Here is a 22,056-nt window from a genome sequence, read left to right as displayed (position 1 = left end):
TATTAATGAAGTTAATTAAAAAAACCTAATAAATAATTTATTGTTTTATGGTTAATTATCAAACCTTAATTATATTCTCAAATATTTATGATTGCTTCTAAACAAAACATGATCATTTTTATTAGGCTATAAGTGAAAAGGTGGGAAGTTGTTCTTCAATTTGAAAACTGTGACAGGTGTAGCTTCGTCAGCTGGAAATGTCTTTATTTGATTTATTTCAGCATGAAGATACATCACAGATTTAAAACAAATTTATTTCAAATGACCAATAAAATGAGCCTGTATTTCTTCCATAAATGTTATTTCTGTTAATAATTCTCTAGTTTGAATCCTCATCTCTTCCTAAGGTCCTTTCTTAACTCCATGTTTGAGAACCACTAAACTGAAACCCTTTGACCTCATTCACCCCACACGTTCATGCTAGGAGAAATCGCTTTCAATTGCTACTCATTAAAATGATTAATTTGAAACTGAAGATAGATAGATAGATACATAGATAGATAGATAGTCAACACACAAGAGTGACGCAGGCGAACATGCAGTTATACCGCACACGCGAAACGGAGATATTTAAAGACATTGTTTCAATTGACTTGTGAAGAACGAACTGAACGATCGTTCTGTACTGTTGTCTTCTGATCGCGATAGAGGACGGCTGTATGAGTGCGATGCGCGCGCAATTCGGCGCTGGGCTGTTTAACTGGTTGGTGGAGCCATTCCGGGTGACGTCATGAGCCGGGTGTTTGACGGGGTGTCTGCCGCAGCGCCAGGAATACATGAGTACAAATATGACCGACGATGACCTCGAACACATCGTGTGTTGGTATTTTACTCTCGTCGTTTAGCATTCGACACTTTTAAACAGTTGATTTTATCATCTGTTTTTAGATTAAATCCGTGCGTTTGGTGTAGGTCATTAGCCACGAGCCGTTTGTTATCTCGAGAGCGCGACACATCCAACGCGTCTCTGTTTAGAGGCTCGCCACCAACCTTAAGCTATACACTGAAATATGGACAAGGCCGATTCAATGATGGATCAGAAAGGAACGGCTCCTTGCTGCACAAACGGCATGCACAAGCCACTCCGGCGACAGCTGAGCAACGGGAGCTGCAGCCCGTTCAGTCCGACGGAGGATAATCACCACCATCTTCACCACGACCCTCAAACCAACGGCTCTCCGGCGAAAAGGTGTCGGTTACGGAGGCGAATGGAATCAGCGAAGAAAAACAGACCGCGTAAGTTTATAATCACAGACACCTTCAGAGTTCAGATAATATTCGTAAATTAGATTTCAACGGTTTCTGATAAGCAGTAATGCCCTGAGATACACTGGACGCGACCGTGTTAATGTTTAACACATTAATGCGATAGTAATGGTTTACACTGGGTGATTTGTTTGGATTAAAATACAATTTTGCCAGTGTAATGACACTATATTTGTTGCCCTCATTTTTAGACAAAAACTGTCAGTGAATGTATGTGTGGATTAATTTCTTATGAGGTATTTACAGATATCATATCGACTTCTGACCTCACAATTTTACCTCAGGTAACGTTAACGTCAATCGATATTACTGATCTCTGAACAAGAGTCAAAAGTCGGATTCAGAATTTTAGGGGGTTGATCGATTCTTTAATTTAGTACTTTTGAGTAGAAAGAAATGAACATTTTATTTAACTTACTGCTCTCAAAAAGCATGTTGCCAGAATTTTGAGGTAATAAACGTAACGAAAGTTACACATTTCCAGAGAACATGTAGTTTTATAAATGTTGTAAAAAAATAAAAGAAAATTAAGTATTGCACAGTAACGTTAGTTGGGTTATAATAATCTGCTGTCCACTAAATCAGATTAATCAGTGCGTTAACTAATGACTTGTAAGTGTTTTGTTGTTTGTTTCACTTAAAAGAACCGATTCTCCGAGTCATTTTTCCCGGCAATCTTGGACGCACAGTATGTTTTTGATTCACTAAAAAGAACCGACTCACTGTCAGTGAATAGTATTTCAGGAAACCCTGTCAGATTGTTTTAAAACGGTGATTCGTTTTTTTTTTTTTTTTTTTTTTTTTTAGCAAAGGATGACATTCAAATGTGTAATGCTTCTTGAACGTTCAGTAACATGACATGAAAACTATTCGGGTCTAGCATTTAAAGAAATGCTTCTCAGTTCACAAACTGTCATCTCAATGATGATGTCACTGACCTGTCTTGCGAAGAGTGTCTTTTGCTTTGAGGAAACACTTGAGATTGTTCTTCTCGCTCTCTGATTGGTCGTTGTTAAGTCAGGAGGTGTGCTGACATCACTCCTGATGGAAAGGCTCGACGCGTATCGACCAATCAGCTCTTGACTTTTGTCTTCGCGTGGCCTCTTTAAAGGTATTGACAGAAACGCCCCCACCCTCCACTCTGCAGAATTTCTCCGTTTTTATTCGCTTTTTAAAAGCGACGCTAAGAATTAAACTTTGAAAGTGTAGTCATAATGCCATCACAAACCAAACTGAACCACTAATTGCGTTTTGCCTGTGGGCTCTCCTGCTGTTTGGGGCGTTTTTGTTTGCACGTGAATATATTAGGACTGCCATCATGAAGTTGAGGAGGTGTTCAAGGAAGCCAGGTAAGACATTACCTCATCCATGTGTGATGTAAAAAAAAAAAAAAAAACTACTTCCTTGGAATTGCTGATAGTTTTTTATTATTATTATTATTTCGTTACTGCATACTTTGGTGAAACTGTAAATGTATTTATTTCCTTTGGTAATTGAAAGTATGTAATAAAATAAAGTGACTTCATGTCAGGTTTAGTTTGTGTTGCCAAAGATAACGGCAGCAGAAAACTGAATGCTTAATACAGCATTCATACAGTTCAGCGAGTCTTTAGTGGTGTCAGACTGCATGCCAGGCCAACCTGTCAGCATTCCTCAGCTTTAGCCTCGTTTTGTGTGTGTTGTAGTAATAACTTCATTCATAGTTTAAATAGTTTGTTTTGTTTTATTGTTCTTTTAAATATACTAAATAGTGTTGAAATGTATTCTTACCAGATAAGCAATATTTTAGGCTAATTTATTAACCAAAGATTTTATTTAGATATTTTCTTTGTCATTTGGTAAAGACTATGAGCTGATGTTTTCCTTGTATTCATTTAGAAGTTGCCATTATCCAAAGCGACCAAATTTATTAATACAACCAGCTATTTATTATAAGGAAGCAATAACACAAGACGTGCTGGCAATGCAAAGTTAAAAAGAATTGTCCAGATAATACAAGGAGATATATAAGAATAGTGAAATAATGGAAAAACAAGTCAGTTATTTTTTTTTTCAGTATTATTACATCTATAATTTTTTCAATACTGAATGCTGTTACTGCAAAGTTATGGACTGTCTGCCACAGGGTTTTGTTCTCGTATGTTGGTTTCAGTGGTTTTGTTCAGATTCACACACCACAAACACACAAAGTGGATAGGCATTAGATATTTATGCATAAAATACCCTATTATTACATTAGATTAGATTTTTATATTTAAAAAAAAGTTTTAAAGTTAATTTTATTTTGTCCACTTTTGCAGTACCTTGTAAGTGACTGTAACTCTGACAATAATGTTGAATTTCTCTATGCGAGTGATGGACACGTTTCTTCTGTTCCAGTTCCCAGATGTGTTTGAGAACTTGAGGTTGAAATGCAGTGTAGTACTTAAAGCTGCTGATGGCCAGGCCAGATACTGACTGCTGCTTTTGACATTGATCCCCCTTTGTCCATGGAATCGTTACTCCTTTTGTGTTTGTCAGACATATGTGAAACGTGTTTATGTTGATGTCTCTCTTTTTTAAGCATTTTATGTTCATAAAAGTATGAATACATTTGTTGGAAATAAAAGCAGTTGAAAGTTATAGGATGTTATTGTTTACATACAGTACTTGTCAAAAGTTTGTACACATTACTGTTTATTAGGGATGCACGATAATATCGGCACAACATCGGTATCGGCCGATAAAAGCTTAAAATGACCATTATCGGTATCGGCCGATATGAATATTTCTGCCGATGAGCCAAACCGATATTCTACAAGTGAAATAATTGACCTGTTTTTCAGATGTGAATGTCTGTCTACATTTGTAAAATAATAAATTTATGGTATAATCAGTACAGAAGACATACATGGATTTCTCTTCAGTAAAATTAAAGTTTAAATATATCAGTATATATTTGTATATATATCGATATCGGTATCGGCATCGGCCAAAATTATTTAGAAAATATCGGCATATCGATATCGGCCAAAATCCAATATCGTGCATCCCTACTGTTTATAATGTTTTTTAAAGAAGTCTCTTATGATCATCAAGTCTTCATTTATTTGATAAAAAATGCAGACAAAAACAGTAATATTGTGAAATATTACAATTAAAAATAATACACATAAGTGCATATACATATGTGTGCTTGAAATGGTCTATAGGGGTATTTGTGGTAACCGCTCCGCTCATTAATGCTTCTTTATCAGATAAAATTAAAATGCCATTGACATTTTCCTGCAGACAGTAGGTTCCCTTCAGAGATTCATATAAAAACTTGAATTGTGAGATTGAGAAATAAAAAATAACCTGTATTAATGAGGAAAGTCCACTGGTGAGCCTATGTGCCTGGGCTCAGGCCAGTTGCCTACACTGTCCAAAGACGGTCTAATTGTAAACTTTAAAATACATTTATTGTTAGTTATTTTAACTACAAATTTAAACTGATCAATAAAAAATAAATAATACACTTACACACCGAAGGATTATATCAAACAAAAAACAACCGTATGTGCGTCCTCTACTTGGGTCCTTCTCATAAATGAGTAAGCGGCATTTCAAAAAATAAACATAATACACACTGTTGCTCAATATTTAATTACAGGTTCAGATGCATGATATTTTTATTTACTACAAGCAGGATAAAAAGGAAACGCGTTCAGCGCAGACAGTTGTTGGGGAAAATGCAACACTCAGTATGGCTGCTTTATCAAAGGAAGCCCCGCCTTCTGAGTAAAAGAGCCAATCACTAATCAGTAAAGTCATCGCATCATTGCAGCTGCAACTTAGAAGTCCTGGTCGCTATAGAAACAGTCAGCGTTCTGAGACGTCAGCTTAGAGCTGTGCATGTGCACTGGCTGATCTAGCCTGTTAAATAAGATTTTTATGCTATTGGAGCATAAGAAACAACATTTGTGAGACCGTTGTTGTTAGATTTTATTGGTAAGATTGGCAAACAGTTTTGGAGAATTTTGTTTCCCCATTCAAAGAGATAGGAACTGCACTTGTACGCCTGAGAGGCATTTCAAAGATGGCAGCTGAGGGAAATGACTTGCCTTAAAGGGACTATGTTAATAAACACCATTAAACAATAACAGTTCACGTGTCCATGCTTAATGCACATCTCGTATATGAAAAGCATTTTGTGGGGCCTTTGGCTTTTTGGGGCCCAAGGCGGTCCCCGACCTTTGTCTAATGGGTAAGTAATGGGCTCATTCTCACTCTTTCACATGGACACTCACTTGCCTACCACTTTCTCTCCGTCAGCCCCTCTCCTTCTCTCGGTCACATTCTCTCTCACCACTTCTTCTCCTTTCCCAGCCCCTCACATGGACACACTTGCCTACCTTTTTCTCTCTCCCTCTCTCTCTCTCCAATCCTGGCTGACTGGGGGGGAAGTAAACAGACCTTTCACCCACATGGGCTGTTTGATGTCATTATGTCACACCACTGTCACACCCCCTGTTCACTTGCTGTTTCTGGCTCAGGCCATTCAGGTCAGTGAATGAAGAAGTAACATTCTTTCTTTCCTGGCTAGAATATTCTTCTGCATCTTTCACTTCAAATAATATGCATTTCCCCTGTTATTTTTAAAACTATGGAAGCAGAGCACGTGCATATTCGTTTAGATGGCCTCTCGTCCACTTGATTGCATTCTCTGAAATAGGAGTGATGTCCAAAATAACCCTCCCAGCATACGCCAAGATCTATATTAGTGGGGGAAAGAAGTGTGAGGGTCATTTGAGATGATGTTGTAGCAGAGAGGGTTCTGGTTACAGACAGGTCACCCGTGCAGCACCAGCTGACAATGTTTTAATACCTGGGAGTGATCGGTCACAAATTGATCTGCGTGTGCCATGCTATTCAAGTTCAAATCTGTGTCTCTGACCTGCCCTAATTCTTCCAGATTGGTTCTCTGGTGTCAGACCAGTGAATGTCAGATGTAAGACTCATATCAGTAATGATGTACCTATTATTTGATACGCTTGTTAGACACTGAGCTGTAATTTAGGTCAAATTTGGATTTCAAATTTCGGTGTACTGATATGTAATTAATTATAAAAATAGGCCTTTACATCTGTATAATAACTCGTACTGGTTCTGCTGTCTGAGTGTGTGATTCTCACAACAGCAATTTGCAGCCCCATGGCTATTGCCATAGTAACTGTCCAACTCTTCATCAGCTGCTGCGGTGACTGCCTCTCTCTGTCTGGCCTGCATGCAATGTGTGAATTTGCTTGCTTGCCTGTAAAATTTAGGGGTTGGTAAGATTTATTTATTTATTTATTATTCCTTTTTTTTTTTTTTTTTAGCTGCTTTGAAAGTAGTTTTTTATGCTCACCAAGGCTGAATTTATTTGATCAAAAATACAAAGAAAAACATTGATTGTAAAATATTACTGCAATTCCAAATAAGTGTTTTCCATTTTAATGTATTTTGAAATGTAGTTCCTCCCTTTGATGGCAAAGCTGAATTTTCGGCAGCCATTATTCAATTCTTGAGTGTCACATGATATTTCAGAAATTATTCTAATATGCTGATTTGGTGCTTAAGAAACATTTCTTTTAAATATCAGTGTTGTGGATTCCATGGTGCTTTTTTCAGGATTCTTTGGTGAATAGAAAGTACGAAAGAACAGCATTTTTTAAAAATAGAAATATTTTATACAACAACATAAAAGAATATAAAAGTCTTGACTGTCACTTTTGATCAATCTGATGCATCCTTGCTGAATAAAAATATTAATTTATTTAAAAAGAGAACAATCTTTTGAACTGTAGTGTACACAACAAACATATGGTCAATGTTTTAACTCACCTTTTCCTTGTATTGCGTAGTTGAGGGTTTTTCTGTAGTTTTTAGTTGTCAGTTCAGTTTATTAGTGTCTATTGTCTTGGGAACACAACTTATACAATCATTGTAATCAATCTCTGTATCTCTTTCTAGCTTTTCCATGGTTTGGAATGGATATCGGTGGTACTTTAGTAAAGCTTGTTTACTTCGAGCCAAAAGACATCACTGAAGAAGAGGAGCTGGAAGAGGTGGAGAATCTGAAGAGCATACGCAGGTACCTCACCTCCAACACGGCCTATGGTAAAACCGGCGTCCGTGATGTACACCTGGAGCTGCACAACCTGACAATCTGCGGTCGCACAGGGAACCTTCACTTCATCCGCTTCCCCACCGCTGCTATGCACAGATTCATCCAGATGGGCAGAGATAAGCACTTCTCCAGTCTGCACACCACACTGTGTGCCACCGGTGGCGGGGCATACAAGTTTGAGAACGACTTCAGAACGGTAAGAAGATGGACCACAGCATGGTTTTCAATCTGGTTTGATGGTTAAATCAAATGTTAAACATACAGCTATGTAATATGTATGTATTATGGAGACCAATGAGATTTCACAAAGAATACAATAAAAAAAAAAATATATTTACTTTAAAAATATATATTTTAGAAATTATTTGTAATATACTTTAAAATTAAATTATAAAATGTGATGGCAAAGCTTTCAGCAGCCATTACTCTGCTCTTCAGTGTCACATGACCCTTCAGAAATCATTCTGATGTCATGATTTTGTTCTTTAAACATTAATATTTTTGTGGAAGCTGTGATACATTTATTTTCTAAAGTTCAAAAGAACAGTATTTATTTGAAATGTAAATGTTTTGCAACAGTATAAATGTCTTTAATGCAACTTTTGACTAATTTACTGCATCCTTGCTGAATCATTCTGACACAAACTTTTGAACTTTAGTATTATATCTTGTTTTAAGGATGCTTAATTTAAAACTCACCTAAACTGACCTATAAAAACATTAAGGTCTCTCTTTGATAAAGGCTTTGAAAAGTCTTTTTCTTTAATTAAAAATGTGTCATCAGGAAATATGTTGAAGGGATGAAATTTGAATAGTCACGAATCCTTTTTTTGTATCGTAGATGGCAGACCTAGAGCTGCTGAAGTTGGATGAGCTGGACTGTCTGATCCAGGGGCTGCTGTACATAGACTCGGTCGGTTTTAACGATCATCCCGAGTGTTATTACTTTGAGAACCCCTCCGACACACAGAACTGCATCAAGGAACCCTGCTGTCTTGACAACCTTTTTCCCATGTTGCTGGTCAACATTGGCTCAGGCGTCAGCATTCTAGCAGTGTACACCAAGGACAACTACAAACGAGTGACAGGCACCAGGTCAGTACGGCTGAGCAACATGCACCATGTAGAAGACACCTACAAATAAGAGTCGTCAGTAACATGGCCAGACGTAGTCCAGGCCCATCTAAACTAGTTACTTTAAATAGAATTTACATTGGTTTGACAGATTCTAAAGCCGTTTCAAGAGCACTGCACTTTTAATTACTGTGTGATAAAATTCACTTGCACCTCCGTCGCACTTGCAGGAGGTTTAGGAACTACCACATTTTATAAAGCTCTGTGTGTTTCCCTGTCAGTTTGATCCTGTTTAGTTTAGTCATTTCTGTACGTGTACCACATTCATCTACACTACTGTGTTTTTAAAATAAGTCTTTTACATTCACCAAAACTGTGTTTGTTCGATTAAAATAATGTAAAATCAGTAATAGTGTTAATTCATTTTAAAATAAATTGTAATGATTTCTGGAGGATCAAGACTGGAATAATGGCTGCTGAAAATTCAACTTTGCCATGATAGGAATAAATTACATTTTAAATTGTAATGAATGACTATTTTCACTGTATTTTTTAATCACATAAACGCAGCATTGATGAGAATAAGAGACTTCTTTCAAAAACATTAAATCTTAATTATTCCGAACTCTTGGTTGAGTATGTTGCATTATGTGTGACACAGACCTTGTTTTGTGTTTCAGTGACCACAAAACTTGTTGCTTGTCTCCTTTTGTAAGCTAGTCTGCTTTTGACCTGTTTTTGCCATAGGCACATAGTTTAAATAGTGGTCACTAGGTCAAATTGTATGTGTTTATGAATGCCCATGTGCATTTCAGTTGTGGCCTGTAACCATGTTTTGACTCTAAATGTTTTTTCTCTCTTTAGTCTTGGTGGAGGGACGTTTTTGGGGCTTTGCTGCCTGTTGACTGGTTGTGAGACATTTGAAGAGGCCCTTGAAATGGCCAGCAAAGGGGACAGCACCAATGTGGACAAACTGGTGAAGGACATCTATGGAGGAGACTACCAGCGCTTCGGCCTGCAAGGGTCCGCCGTGGCTTCAAGGTACAGAAGACACTGTGTCCATGGTATCAGGTCACAAAGATCCACAAATGAAATTTGCTACGGAGCTGTATTTATTGAGATTGTGTGTAGTCTTCTCTGTTTTATGTGGCATACATGCAGTTTGCTATCAGTTTATATATATATATATATATATATATATATATATATATATATATATATATATATATATATATATATACTCCACCTAAAACAGTTGCATTTGGGACCAAAAATATTAATTTGCAAGTGACATTTTTGCTGATGAACCCATCATATCTTTACTTTTACTACTATGGTATAAAATAAACATGAATGGACATCAAAAGGTTTAAGATACAGTACAATTACTGAAATGGCTCATGTAATCGCTCTTTCAGGGTTTCAAACTGCTGAAAATGTGTAAAGCTTGCAAACAGTGCCACGTAACAATACATATACCTCAGAATAACCATTCGGTGTCCATTAGCTCATTAGTCAGCTAGAAAAAATAACTATAAAGTAGTTTGCTAAATATATCCACTATATTGCAGATTCATATTTTTACTTAACATATTGTCTGCATGATTAGAAAGAATGCAAGAAGCTATAGATAAAATTCAACACCACCTGTATAATATAATATAAATGTTACTAATGAAGAAAAACAGACTGGATTTGTGCAAGACATATGACAACATTTATAGGATGCATTGAGGAGGAGCCCAAACTACACTCAATGGCCAAGTGATACTGATATAATTGTGGTCTATGATATTGGCACAGATTCTGTGCAATTAATTATTTGTGACTGTACATAGTTCTCAAGTTGGAAAAGACGTTTAGTTCCCACTTTAAGTGAACCATAGTTCCCAGGACATCTACAAGATGGTTTAAAATGCTGATAAAGACAAGAAAAGATGAGGCATAAACACGACCGTATCACTGACATGTTAGTGTTAAAAAAAAAATATATATATATATATATATATAAATATATAATACTGTGGCACTTAAAAAAATAATTTGTCCCTCTAATTTAGTTTCTTATAGGAGCTAGTGGCTCCTTCATTTATTTTTTTATTTTTGTACGAAGCCCTGCTTTTATTCAGCACAGATGCATGTAGTTAATTTAAAGATGGCAGTAAAGACATTTAGAATCCTATAAATCATTGCATGTATGTATTATTTATATATAGTCTATTTTTATTTTACTGGTTATTTTTGTTTTATTATATTTATCATAACTACACAATCTACATTGATTTAGATGCATAGTCTATAGAAACTGCAATATCAATATTCAGCCCTATGTTATTATGAAACTAGTAGATAAACTGGTCTCTTTCTGTGAGTGTCTGATAGATCGATACATAAATATGTGCTTGTGTTTTTATTGTAGCTTTGGCCACATGATGAGCAAAGAGAAGAGGGACAGTATTTCTAAAGAGGACTTGGCCCGAGCTACACTTGTCACTATCACCAACAACATTGGCTCCATTGCACGCATGTGTGCGGTTAATGAGGTTTGTTATGTTTTTGTGTGTGTGCGTCTGTGTGCTGTCAGCAGCAGCTGTGAGCATCTGTCTGGCCACTCTGGGCTTCTCTACAGTGTTGCCTTGTAGCCTGGTGATCAAGCAGCATTGTACAGGGCTTTCAGGGCGTACAGAACACCATCAGAGCAGAAACCAACAGTGCCCCGGTTTACCCATTTTTTTTTTTTTTTAAGCACATTAGGTAGTATCTATGAAAAGATGAAGATGGCAAATGATTTGAATTTAACTAGAAACAGCTATTTGAGCACCTTCTATAAAAACCCTTTTTAAAGAAATTGCTTGTGCCAGGACTCCCCCTGTTTGTGCTGGAGAAGTACTGCAGGAATCAACCTGCCAAAGCACTAGGCTTGAGCCTAGTGACTAGTCCCAGACTAAAATGCTGTTTTAATTGAAGAAACTTGAACTGACATATCTTTAAATATCTAAGTGTCCTTGATTTGTCTCAAGATGCACACCAGTAATGTTTTATTTTCTAAGACATGTTTATAAAAACCACTTAAATGTCCTAATTGAACTATTGCTTAATAGTCTGTGAAACCAGGCCTTAGACTTAAAACAGGCCCACATGGAATATAGGCCTGCAGAAAGGATGCAGTACTCAGCACTCAGTTTAAATGATTAAATAGTGTCTTAATCTGTTTAAATATTCAAAAATTCAGGAGATTTTCTTGCAAAATGAGTGCGGAAAATGTGAAAAACATCCACACATTCTGTCTGGTCCTGGTCATACTGAGTGATGTTTCTGTTTCGTCCTGTAGAAGATTGAGCGGGTTGTGTTTGTGGGTAACTTTCTGCGTATAAACACTGTGTCGACAAAGCTTCTTGCCTATGCTATGGACTTCTGGTCCAAGGGCCAGCTGAGGGCCCTTTTCCTGGAACATGAGGTAATTCTCTCAGTGTTTTAATCATTGATTTGGTCAAATATTTTGAAATACACTATCTTTCAAAAGATTTGATCTTTTTTTTTTTTAAATGTTTTTCAAAGTCTATTATGCACACCCAGGCTGCATTTATTTGATAAAAAATAAAAAATACAGTAAAAAATAATTTTATGACCTACTATGACGATTTAAAATAACTGTTTTCTATTTTAATGTATTTTAAAATGTAATTTATTTATGTGATGGCAAAGCTGCATTTTCAGCAGCCATTACTCCAGTCTTCAGCATCATTCTAATATGCCAATTTAGGTGTCAAGAAATCATTATTAATTTTGAAAATAGTTATGCTCCTTAATATATATTGTTTTCTGGAAAGTTCAGGAATTTTTTTCTAAATAGAAAGTTCAAACATAACTGCATTTAATTGAAACCGGAATATTTCATAACAGTGTAAAAGTAATCACTGCCACTATTGAGCTGTTCATGTGTCCTCACTAAATACTGAGACTTTTGAAACAGTGTCTAACAGTGAAGATTCTCAGAATGATTATTTTATAGAGCAGTAGTTTAATGAAAATATGTATATTTATATGCACACTTATATGTGTGTATGTACGTTTCAGGGATACTTTGGAGCCGTCGGTGCTTTTCTAGACCTGCTGAAGTCGGCTGATGACGCATAAAGGAAATCATCATCTCCTATGATCCAGAAGCTCCAACAGGAAAACTGGAATACTGGGAACACTGGGAAATTTAATAGAAGCCATTATAGTAATTAACCTGTAAATAACCCTTAAAATAAGATTCTAAATAATATTTTTATGACTAACTTAGTCTCCCTCAGACTTCCAACTTTTTTCCATTTATACTGTTTGTAAATCTCATTGTGTAGTGAACAGGGAGAGTTTATATGGTGGCCAAAACCTGCTGTGTTAAGGTTTTGCTATGGTGAGGGTATTCAGCGTTAACTGCTGTTTCTAGGCCTGGTTAAATAATGGGCCTTTCAGAGGGTTTTTTTTTTTTTTGGTGTTAAACTGCTGTTCAGACCCCAAATGATGTTTGACACACTGTTCGAGTTGATTTTCAAGTCTCAGGTCTGTGTTAAATGTGTGCAGACTTCTTGTAGTAAAGGCATTGGTCTTTACACAGCATAGAGCAACCTTTTTCTGGTTGCATCTCTTTTCACTCTTCCTCTTCACTACAATTAACAGTTTTCTATGCGTTTATATGCCTGAAAGTAATTTTAAACGGTTCGATGTTGGAATTATATTGGAATAGTTGAACGTTCTAAAAATATATATTTACACTGATTCACATGAAGCCTTTACTTTATAAAATGATACACAGGAAGCTCAGGGTGTCTCACTTTTATTTTTGAGAGGGAATTCTGTGGGACCAAGTGGCCAGTTTGACAGGCACTTCAGATAGAAAGCTCTCCTCTAACGTCCCACATTTTTGTTGTCTTTGTCCAGCTTTTGCCTCTTTTTCATCTTGCCTTTTCCCATTCTTTTTCCCATCTAAAGCAAAGCTACTTCAGTCATCTTTATCTGTGTTTCCACTGTAGTGCCAAAGTGAGACGGGAGGAGTCAAACCAGACAGCCTGTCAGTGCAAGCATTCCTGCTTCACCAGGCCATGAACCACATTACTTCTCCTAAAAGTTAACTAGCATAAGAGTATTTCTAAGATGAAGTTCAATATCATATGTCATTTAAAAATAAAAACACCACTCTCTTACTATTTAACTCTATCGTTCATTTCTCCTTGCTGTTTTTCTTGCCTTCTGTGTGATCGTTCTCCTCCGTTAACATTTGTGGCTGTTTTTAGGTTGTGCTTTTATTTTATTTCCTCTTTTTTTTTTTTTTTTTTACTTTTATAATTTTTTTTTTTATTTTTTTTTATGGGTTTTCCAAGGTAACGTCACAGAAAAATCTGAATTTGATTTTGGGGGCCTCACGTTAACCGCAATATTATTTTCTTCTTCCAGAATGTTTAATTTTTTTATTTTATTTTCTTTGTAATTTTTTTTTTTTTTTTTTTTTTTATAAAATAAAAAAAAGTGCAGTTAAAATGTCATATACCATTATAATATATAAATAAGGCTTTGGTTGGCCTTGTATATTTGCATTTAATTATTTAACAGCATATTTTGGGTACAACATTTGACAGTCATTGTGTGATTTGATTTTAATTCTGTTATTATTTTTGCCATTACTGCACTTTTTTTTTTTTATGTATGAAAACCCCTCATTCTAGATTAGGCTGCTCTTTTCAACCAAACAGTGTATAAATCTGAAAACCGTAAGCTTTATGGATGATTAAGATTCATGAAGATTGTACATTTATGGTATTGACAATTTGTTCTTGCCACATAATCTTAGTAAGATGCAAGTATGAGCATGTTTCAAGTGTTCAAGCCTGTGTAATTGCACTGCACATTTCTATGCTATACTCGGAGCTGTTATCCATTGCACATTAGACTTAGTACAGCTTCATGTTTTGCAGACATTGGTATGGTTTGAAAAGTAACTTTTGTTGTCATACCAGTAAGCAGCAAAACTGGCTCCCAGTTACAGCAATTTTATTTAGTACAGAAACAACACACAGACCTTAAAGTCTAAAATACAACTCCTTAGAGATCATATATAAGTATATGTTCTCTTCCTCTGAAAGGTGACCTTTCTCTCCTCTTGCTATGCAGTAAAGGCAGTTGCTCTGAATGTTGTTGGCTAAAAGCAGCTTGGTTGAGAGAGTCATGTAGCTCTTAGAAACTAGCTTCTCATGTTCTGTTTGACTTTTGTCACTAACACTGTTATGAAGAGTGTAAAGGGGCTTTTGAACACGTTCTGTTTCTGTATGGACATTTTCTTTTGATTCTTTCTGACCTTTTTAACCAATGATCCTTTGAGTTGCTTGTTTAATGCTACTTTAATGGATACTTTGTGCTGTTATATGCTATTGTACAAACGTTAATATTCCTGTCTTTGTTTTTCACCTCTCAGATGTCATTGAAGACACTCGGTGATGATCTTTGTGGCTTTATTTTAGAAAATATGAGGGATTTGATGTCTGGGTGATTCACTGGGTTTAACTGGATGCTGTTATGCATAGACTCAAGAAATGACATTTCAAAGAATAATAAAGGTGAAAAACAGATGTTTATTAATTGTTTACTATTAAACTGTGTTCTTATAACTTAAAAGTGTACCCACTGAAAATTTGTCACTTAAATTCTATTCAGTTATCGTCACCCTTTTGAAAAGTTTACATTTAATAATGAGGACAAGAATTGCACAGGTTTGTGATAGGCTACTAAATGTCTAAAACAATCAATCCACTTACAACCCACTAAAAACATAGATAAATGCTTTTCAGAAGCAAATGAGTGGCTCACCTTGCTCCTTAGGGTAATAAAGCTTTAGCTTGAACACTAAAGAAAAAATCATATTACATATTGATATCAGTGTTTCACTTGGTCTTGAATTTTCAGTACTTCAGTAATCACAAAAAATTAGTTAACACATTCCGGGCATATATATTTTTTTCCCATAAATTACTTTTGCTTATGAGTAAAGTACTTCGGGTCATTGTCGCACAAACTATTATTATCTAGAACTTAAAGGTTTATAGGTCTCAAACTATTTTTGTGTAGATATATGATTTTGAAGTTGACAGCTAACTGTAGGCTACTAAGGGGAGTTTGACCAAAGGAAAATTGGGTTTGATCAAGCCAAAACCGCAACAGATTGGGTCCTGAAAACGTCTTATTGAAATTAAACAGTCGACCCCCCTAAAAGTCATTGTATAGTATGAACACAACATGCGGTAAGAGGCAAAACAAATATTGGATCCAGGACTGCAGTTAAAAGTAGTTTAGACCGCTGACTTGAAAGCAAGCAAGAGGTCCACTCTACTTCCAGTTTTCCACCTCATGTGGGCTGGCTGTGGTTTCTGCCCTGTTGATCTGTTCAAGAGCACACACCATGTGTGCCAATGTGTACCACACTTTGGAGGTGGTTGTTTTTGTTCCTTGTCTGCTCTAGATTCTGTAGACTGGGAAATGTGTTCCAGTGTTAAGTTTCCACAGTCTGTCATGATTTATGGTCAATGTCATCTGCTGGTGTTGGGCCATTGTGTTTTAAAAAAAAAAAATAAAGTCACTGCACCTGATTATCAAGAAATTTTGGAGAACTCCATGCTTCCTTCTGCTGACCAGCTTTTTGTAGATTGATTTCATTTTCCAGCAGGATTTGGCACCCGCCCACACTGCCAAAAGTTGGTTAAATGACCATGGAGTTGGTGTGCTTGAGAGAATCTATGGGCTATTGTCAAGAGGAAAACGAGAACCAAAACATGCAGATGAAACGAGAACCAAAAAATGCAGATGAGCTGAAGGCCACTGTCAAAAGAAACCTGGGCTTTCATACCACCTCAGCAGTGCCACAAACTGATCACCTCCATGTCACGCCGAATTGAGGGAGTAATTAAAGGAAAAGGAGCCCCTACCAAGTATTGAGTACATGTACATTAAATGAACATGTGAACATATGAACATTTCGTAAAAATAAAACAAATTGAGAAAATAAACACTTTTAAGGCTAGTCTATGCAGTTTTCATTTCATTAGTGCTCTTACTCATAATTGTGTTCTCACATTCATGAGGGTGAGTAAATGATGACAAGAATGTTCATTTTCTGGCTGAACTGTCCCATTTATCTCCGAGACATAAGTGAGCATTTATTCCAGTGCACCACAGTGTCAATTGAAGCAAGTTCACAATAACCATTTTTTTACAGACTGATTTAGATTGCTCCTTATAAATGAAAGCAAGAAGGAACAGAAGAAATGAGAGAAAAACAGCAAGTATGTCCCAAACAGAGCTGGAGAGAGCAAAACCAGCTAAACCTTGACTGATGAGGAAACAAGAGTCTAATAGAAGTGAGAGAGGAAGCATCTTGTCCAGCATATGTCTAGAGATGAATGAAAAATCCCTACGTTCAGTGGGCGCTCCAGAGGCCGGATGTTTCCTCACCACCATTTGCACACGTCCAGTCACTAGGTTCATTCTTAATCACGTCTCACCTTTACCAGAATTTAAATGTCACTTCTGTGTCTGCCAGACTAATGTGAGACCAAATTAAACTAAAGGCTGCAGAAATCGCCCTTAAACTCAACCAAGATTCTGATAATCTTATGTTATTAAATTCCACTAGGAAAATCATGGATCAATTGGATTTTGATAAAAACGTTGTACTTAAAAGGAATAAAATGAATGTTGCACTGTGCAATAGAAGACCTTTATCATATTGCTTTCTCGAATCTGCAATTTTACATGCTGGTTTCATGTGTTTTTCAATCTTTTTTTGTGGAATTCCAGTCATACTTTTCCAGAGATTATTCTGCAACTGCATGGATAGACTGGACTGGACTTCACCATGATGTGCAGTAAAAAAAAACAAAAAAAAAACATAAGTATGTCCACTTAATGTATGTAAACAACAGTAAACCAACTCCACAATCACGGGAAGAAGGAGGCGGGAACCGACGGACATTTAAATGAGACTTTAAGAATAAAATAAACACAAAACAGCGTGACAGCCCCTCGTGGACGACTGCCGTGCATATATGAAAACAAAACACAAAATAAAGCCCAGGCCTGATCCTCTCTAGTCCTTCACCATCATCGCTCCTCTTTTGTATCCTTCCGATCTCCTCCGTGGGACGCGAGACCGGTGAGTAAAGCAGGTGTCGCTAATTTCCAAACACTCCAGCGGCCTCATTATTTAAACAAGATGAAAAGTAAAATCACAATATGGCTGTTATCCATATTCCTCCATATCTAATGTCAAGGGAAAAATCCTATATTTTAACACTGTGCATCTTTACTTGGCACCACATTCAGTTCTGTCCCTTCTCAACAATTTTCCGGATCTCATCTGCTGTTTTTCGTTGCTTCATTTCATACAGCGTATTGATGAGAGCTGGGTAGGCTCCACATAAACCTTGTCTCTCGTACCAAGCATGCAGAAGTGCGTATTTCTGTTCTTTCACATCATTTATGTTGTTAAGCTCATGCACCTCCATTTCAGCTTTTCTCATGCCACTGTGCCTGGCAATATGTTTCACCGTTTTCCAGTCCAGAACGTCAACAATATCTAGTAGGTGAGGGTCCAGGTCTAAATCTACACAGAAAAAGAAGAGCACTGATATTAGCTTCTTGCCTGCTATTACTGTGATCTAATGTCTTTATATTCCAGACACTTTCCATCAACAGGGTACAAAACAGGCATGGATTTATTTTAATAACTGCTTATTTTAATACACTGCTGATGACGTGTTTTATTCGTATGGTACACATTGTATAGGTAACTATAGTTCACTCTATTCTTCTCTTAGTTTAAAGATGACTTATTCTGATGATACATGGGGCGACATTTTTTGAGCAATTTTGCTTTGGCACTTTTCTATTGAGAATGGTTAACAAATTTCTATCTGGATACTTTAGATCAGTTGTGGGCCCTGTGTATCACCTGGTTGATTGTTGATGGCAATGTCGCCCCCTCACCCAAGATGAGTGCGAAATGTCAAAAATAATGGTTTATTTAAAAAATATATAGTTGCCAAATACATAAGCTTTCTAGCATTAATAACTAATAGCTACAATTTAGGACAGTCTGTTTCACAAAGTCACATTTTTTTGTTTATGTTGGATATGTTTAATAGAGAGCTAAATGATCGTAGTTTGTTTATTATTTTGCTGTATTGTTGTTGTTTGTTGCTGTTCAAGTTGTTCTAACTTAAAATGATTCATCTGTTAAATGGGTCGCAATTAATGTGTTATGTGTAGGGAATCAGTCGCAATGAGCTTGTGTTTCATTGTAAAGCAGACACAATTAAGTTTTTCTGGTGGTTTTGGTGGTGTCACTTGTCTATATTTGTGATAAAACTGATGCCTAAAACTGCTAACATTTTTTTTCCCTGGATGTCAGATTTTAGAATTTTGTAGCTGTGTGATTTTGTTTTATTCAATACTCTGCCATCTGTATTTGCTAAGAAGTTTTTAATAGGTTAATTCACTCAGAATACATGTTTCATTCCACTGATCTGCCTCACGACCAAATCTCTATCTGTGTGAACCCTGTATTCTAATGGTTGTAGTAATATCGGTCTGACAAATACGTAAATGGGCCACAAAAGGATCTTTTTATATATACTTTTACTTTGTGCTATGTCATCGCCCCCTTTCGTCACCTCAGCCGCCCCCTCATCAGTGCTGCGCTGGTGCCGGCTCTGGTATCATCAACCTTACTTTGATGTATTTACATGATTTTAAACCAACGACCTGGTGTTGGGACTGCTAATATTAGATATTTAAAAACTTTATATGGTAACATATCAAATTGTTCTCAGAAGTAAACATACCTTCCAGTGTCGGGGGTTTCTACGTGGGGAGAAACAGACAAATCCATCAGTCACAAAAGTTTTAAAATGCAAATAAAATCTTCAACTGTAACACCACAAGGGTGCAATGAAAGTTTACAACAAGAGAATTGACTCACCGGAACGATCGGTCTGCCCTCAAAACAATACTTTTTGTTTCTCTGTAGCCAAAGGACCACCAAAATAACACCAGCCACAACTATGAGTAGTAATACCAAACCAGCTACAGTGGCCCCTGAAATAAGCAATCATATGAGTCCATTATCTGTAATGTTCTTAGAGTTTATACTGCATAAGCTTTAGAGGACTGTTTTTCAGTTATTGCTTATACTGTGTGTACACAGAAGTGCTCTTGGGACATGGGCATTTTAGCATGTAATGAAATCAGTGATAAAGCAGCCCTTGCCTTGGTGGTTTTCAGGCTCTTTGGCATCATGACACACAGTGTTGTTGGTCTCTGTACAACTTTCTTTCACTCCATATTTCTCACACCTGTGGGGTAAACAATATATAAACAGAGACATCTGAATAATAAACTATAAAAATGCTTAAAATGTCAGATCTTCGAGGAACTGTTAGCAAACCCCTCAGCAGAAACACTCTATGGCCAACTGCACCAGTGTTACAGTTATTTAATTAATATTGCTATGTATTATGAAAGCACAAGCATTGCTGCTATTTTTCTATTTTGTGTGTGTGTGTGTGTGTGTGTGAGAGAGAGAGAGAGAGAGAGAGAGAGAGACTAAAGAAAACTTATATCAAGAACATTTTAATGTTTCCGCCACACCGAGTCTGCATTTTGCTTAGATTTTACTTGGTTTGAATTGGAGCAACATAAGAAATCTGCATGCACAAGTTTTTTATAGTAATCTCCATTCTAACTTTCTAAACACATAGAAAGAATAGAAAGAAAAGGTTATTTGGCTACATACGTGTCACATTGATAACAGATCTTGCACGGGCTACCCTTTTCACAGTAAAAAGAATTCTTGCACTTGCAGACAGTGTTGGAATATAGCGAACATTTGTCCTTTTCTTCCATGTTTGCTATTGCAAGAACAGAAAGCAGAAATAAGTTTTGTAAGAATTTGTACAATTTGTTTCGCCCATGCTTCCATTTGGGCTTCAAGAAGCACAGTACTAGCCTTTGAAAACAGTCCAATCTCTAGCATTACGTTTTGACTAATATTTTCAAAATAACAGTTGACTGTCTACAGCCCGTTTGTTAAATTTCCTGTTTATTAGAGAGTATAAATAAAAATGATTTGCAGAAAAATCACAGTTTAGTTGACAAAACTAACAAGGTTCATATGTTAAGACCTACCATTGGAATCGCAGACTTTACAAGGCCAGCATTCGTTCTCACTGTTCAGGTGATCCATATAGGTGCCATGCTCACACAGCTCACAATCTGTTTCATTTGTATCTGTGCAGTCTTTCAAGACCCTTTTACCTGTAACACAAACAAATACACACTGGTAGCTATATATCCTTGAGAACATCCTTCTGTTCCAATCTTATCTAAGTGATCCAGAAATAACTTTAAGTTCATCTGATCACAAAACAATAAACTATTCCATATTTAATTATTTGTTGTAATATCGGGGATCGACAACCAGAAAAATAAAGCCCTGCTGAATGTAAATCTATTCAAACCCTGTGCCTAGACTTTTGATGTGAAATAAGAAACGAAGTCCACCTCGCTTACAATATATACTGTGTAGGCTATGTGTGTATAGGGTATATTAAGATCCTACCTCTGGGACAAAGGCAGCACTCTCTTCCCTGGTGCGGATAAGTCCCGTATTCACAGTCGCTGCGTCTCGTGCGCAGGCTCCTGCCTTCTGTCAGCCCAACAGTAAACATCTGAAACATGGGAAAACGGCACTTAACAGATCAATTCTGAAATTAAAGTTAAGTTTTCTTGTTGAAATTCTTTTCAGGCATGCCTTGTCAACCGCAGTTACAGCGACCATACCGCTTCAGAAAGCTAGCGACAAAACGAAACCGAAAGTGATTCTCAACCTTTTATACTAAATGTTTAGTACGTTTATAATATCTTCTCTAAGTTGTATTCAATTATTTTAAAACCGAAATCAACAAATATAATAAACACCGATTGAATACATTTCTGTATTCCTCAAGGGATGGTGGTTGTTGATGTAGGGCGTTTAAGATATGCAGCATTAAACTCAGTAGGCTATAAAATTGAATAAGGTTTAAAGGTTTTACTTACCGCACACCACAGAAACACGACGACATGTCGCCGTCGTACATACATGTCTGAATAGTAGCCTAATAGACACGGAGAAAGTTTAAATAACCAAATACACCATCAACAACATGTAGAGAGGAAAGGGAAATGGGAGTGTTTTTCGCGATGGGAGTAGACGGTGTTTTTCGCGAGCTTTTTTGTTCTTTTCAACTGAATCTTATCAATTGGTCTAAACAAAACGGCTCAATCAAAGCTATTCTCGAGATAATAATAAAAAAATCACATACTCATTGAATCGAGAATAGTTGGTTTTAATGAATAGCATTAATTGCATAGCCCTCAAGGAACGCTTGATTTCCTAAATAAGGTATGATGTACATAAATCAAACGAACCGGTTCACTGAAACGAACTGTTCAAAAGAACCGATTCGATGTAAATGGGGCGGACTTTCCACTACTATGGAGCTGTGTTAGGGTAT

General features: G+C 36.6%; 2 protein-coding genes across 3 annotated transcripts; one reads left to right on the top strand and one right to left on the bottom strand.

Moving 5' to 3' along the window:
• Positions 1 to 712: 712 nt before the first annotated feature.
• LOC113113681 (pantothenate kinase 1-like) lies at positions 713 to 13,672 on the top strand. Of its 2 annotated transcripts, none has more exons than XM_026280073.1 (7): positions 713 to 1,236; positions 7,240 to 7,592; positions 8,238 to 8,491; positions 9,335 to 9,511; positions 10,890 to 11,013; positions 11,802 to 11,927; positions 12,548 to 13,672. In XM_026280073.1, the coding sequence occupies exons 1-7, from the start codon at positions 1,011 to 1,013 to the stop codon at positions 12,605 to 12,607; spliced, it is 1,320 nt and encodes a 439-aa protein (XP_026135858.1). In that variant the 5' UTR covers positions 713 to 1,010; the 3' UTR covers positions 12,608 to 13,672. The 2 variants fall into 2 exon arrangements, with proteins under 2 accessions (XP_026135858.1, XP_026135859.1); XM_026280074.1 differs by lacking the exon at positions 713 to 1,236 and adding an exon at positions 2,085 to 2,615.
• A 2,945-nt stretch (positions 13,673 to 16,617) lies between these two features.
• LOC113113679 (tumor necrosis factor receptor superfamily member 6-like) lies at positions 16,618 to 21,758 on the bottom strand. Its single transcript, XM_026280071.1, has 8 exons — positions 21,599 to 21,758; positions 21,120 to 21,228; positions 20,687 to 20,815; positions 20,295 to 20,409; positions 19,769 to 19,854; positions 19,482 to 19,597; positions 19,345 to 19,363; positions 16,618 to 18,104 (listed from the first exon to the last, which is right to left on the bottom strand). The coding sequence occupies exons 1-8, from the start codon at positions 21,641 to 21,643 to the stop codon at positions 17,821 to 17,823; spliced, it is 903 nt and encodes a 300-aa protein (XP_026135856.1). The 5' UTR covers positions 21,644 to 21,758; the 3' UTR covers positions 16,618 to 17,820.
• Positions 21,759 to 22,056: the final 298 nt, after the last annotated feature.

The sequence above is a fragment of the Carassius auratus genome, chromosome 14, assembly GCF_003368295.1.
Source record: "Carassius auratus strain Wakin chromosome 14, ASM336829v1, whole genome shotgun sequence".
Lineage (NCBI taxonomy): Eukaryota > Metazoa > Chordata > Actinopteri > Cypriniformes > Cyprinidae > Carassius > Carassius auratus.
Note: the sequence above shows the minus strand (reverse complement) of the source record. Positions and strands in the feature narration are given on the sequence as shown.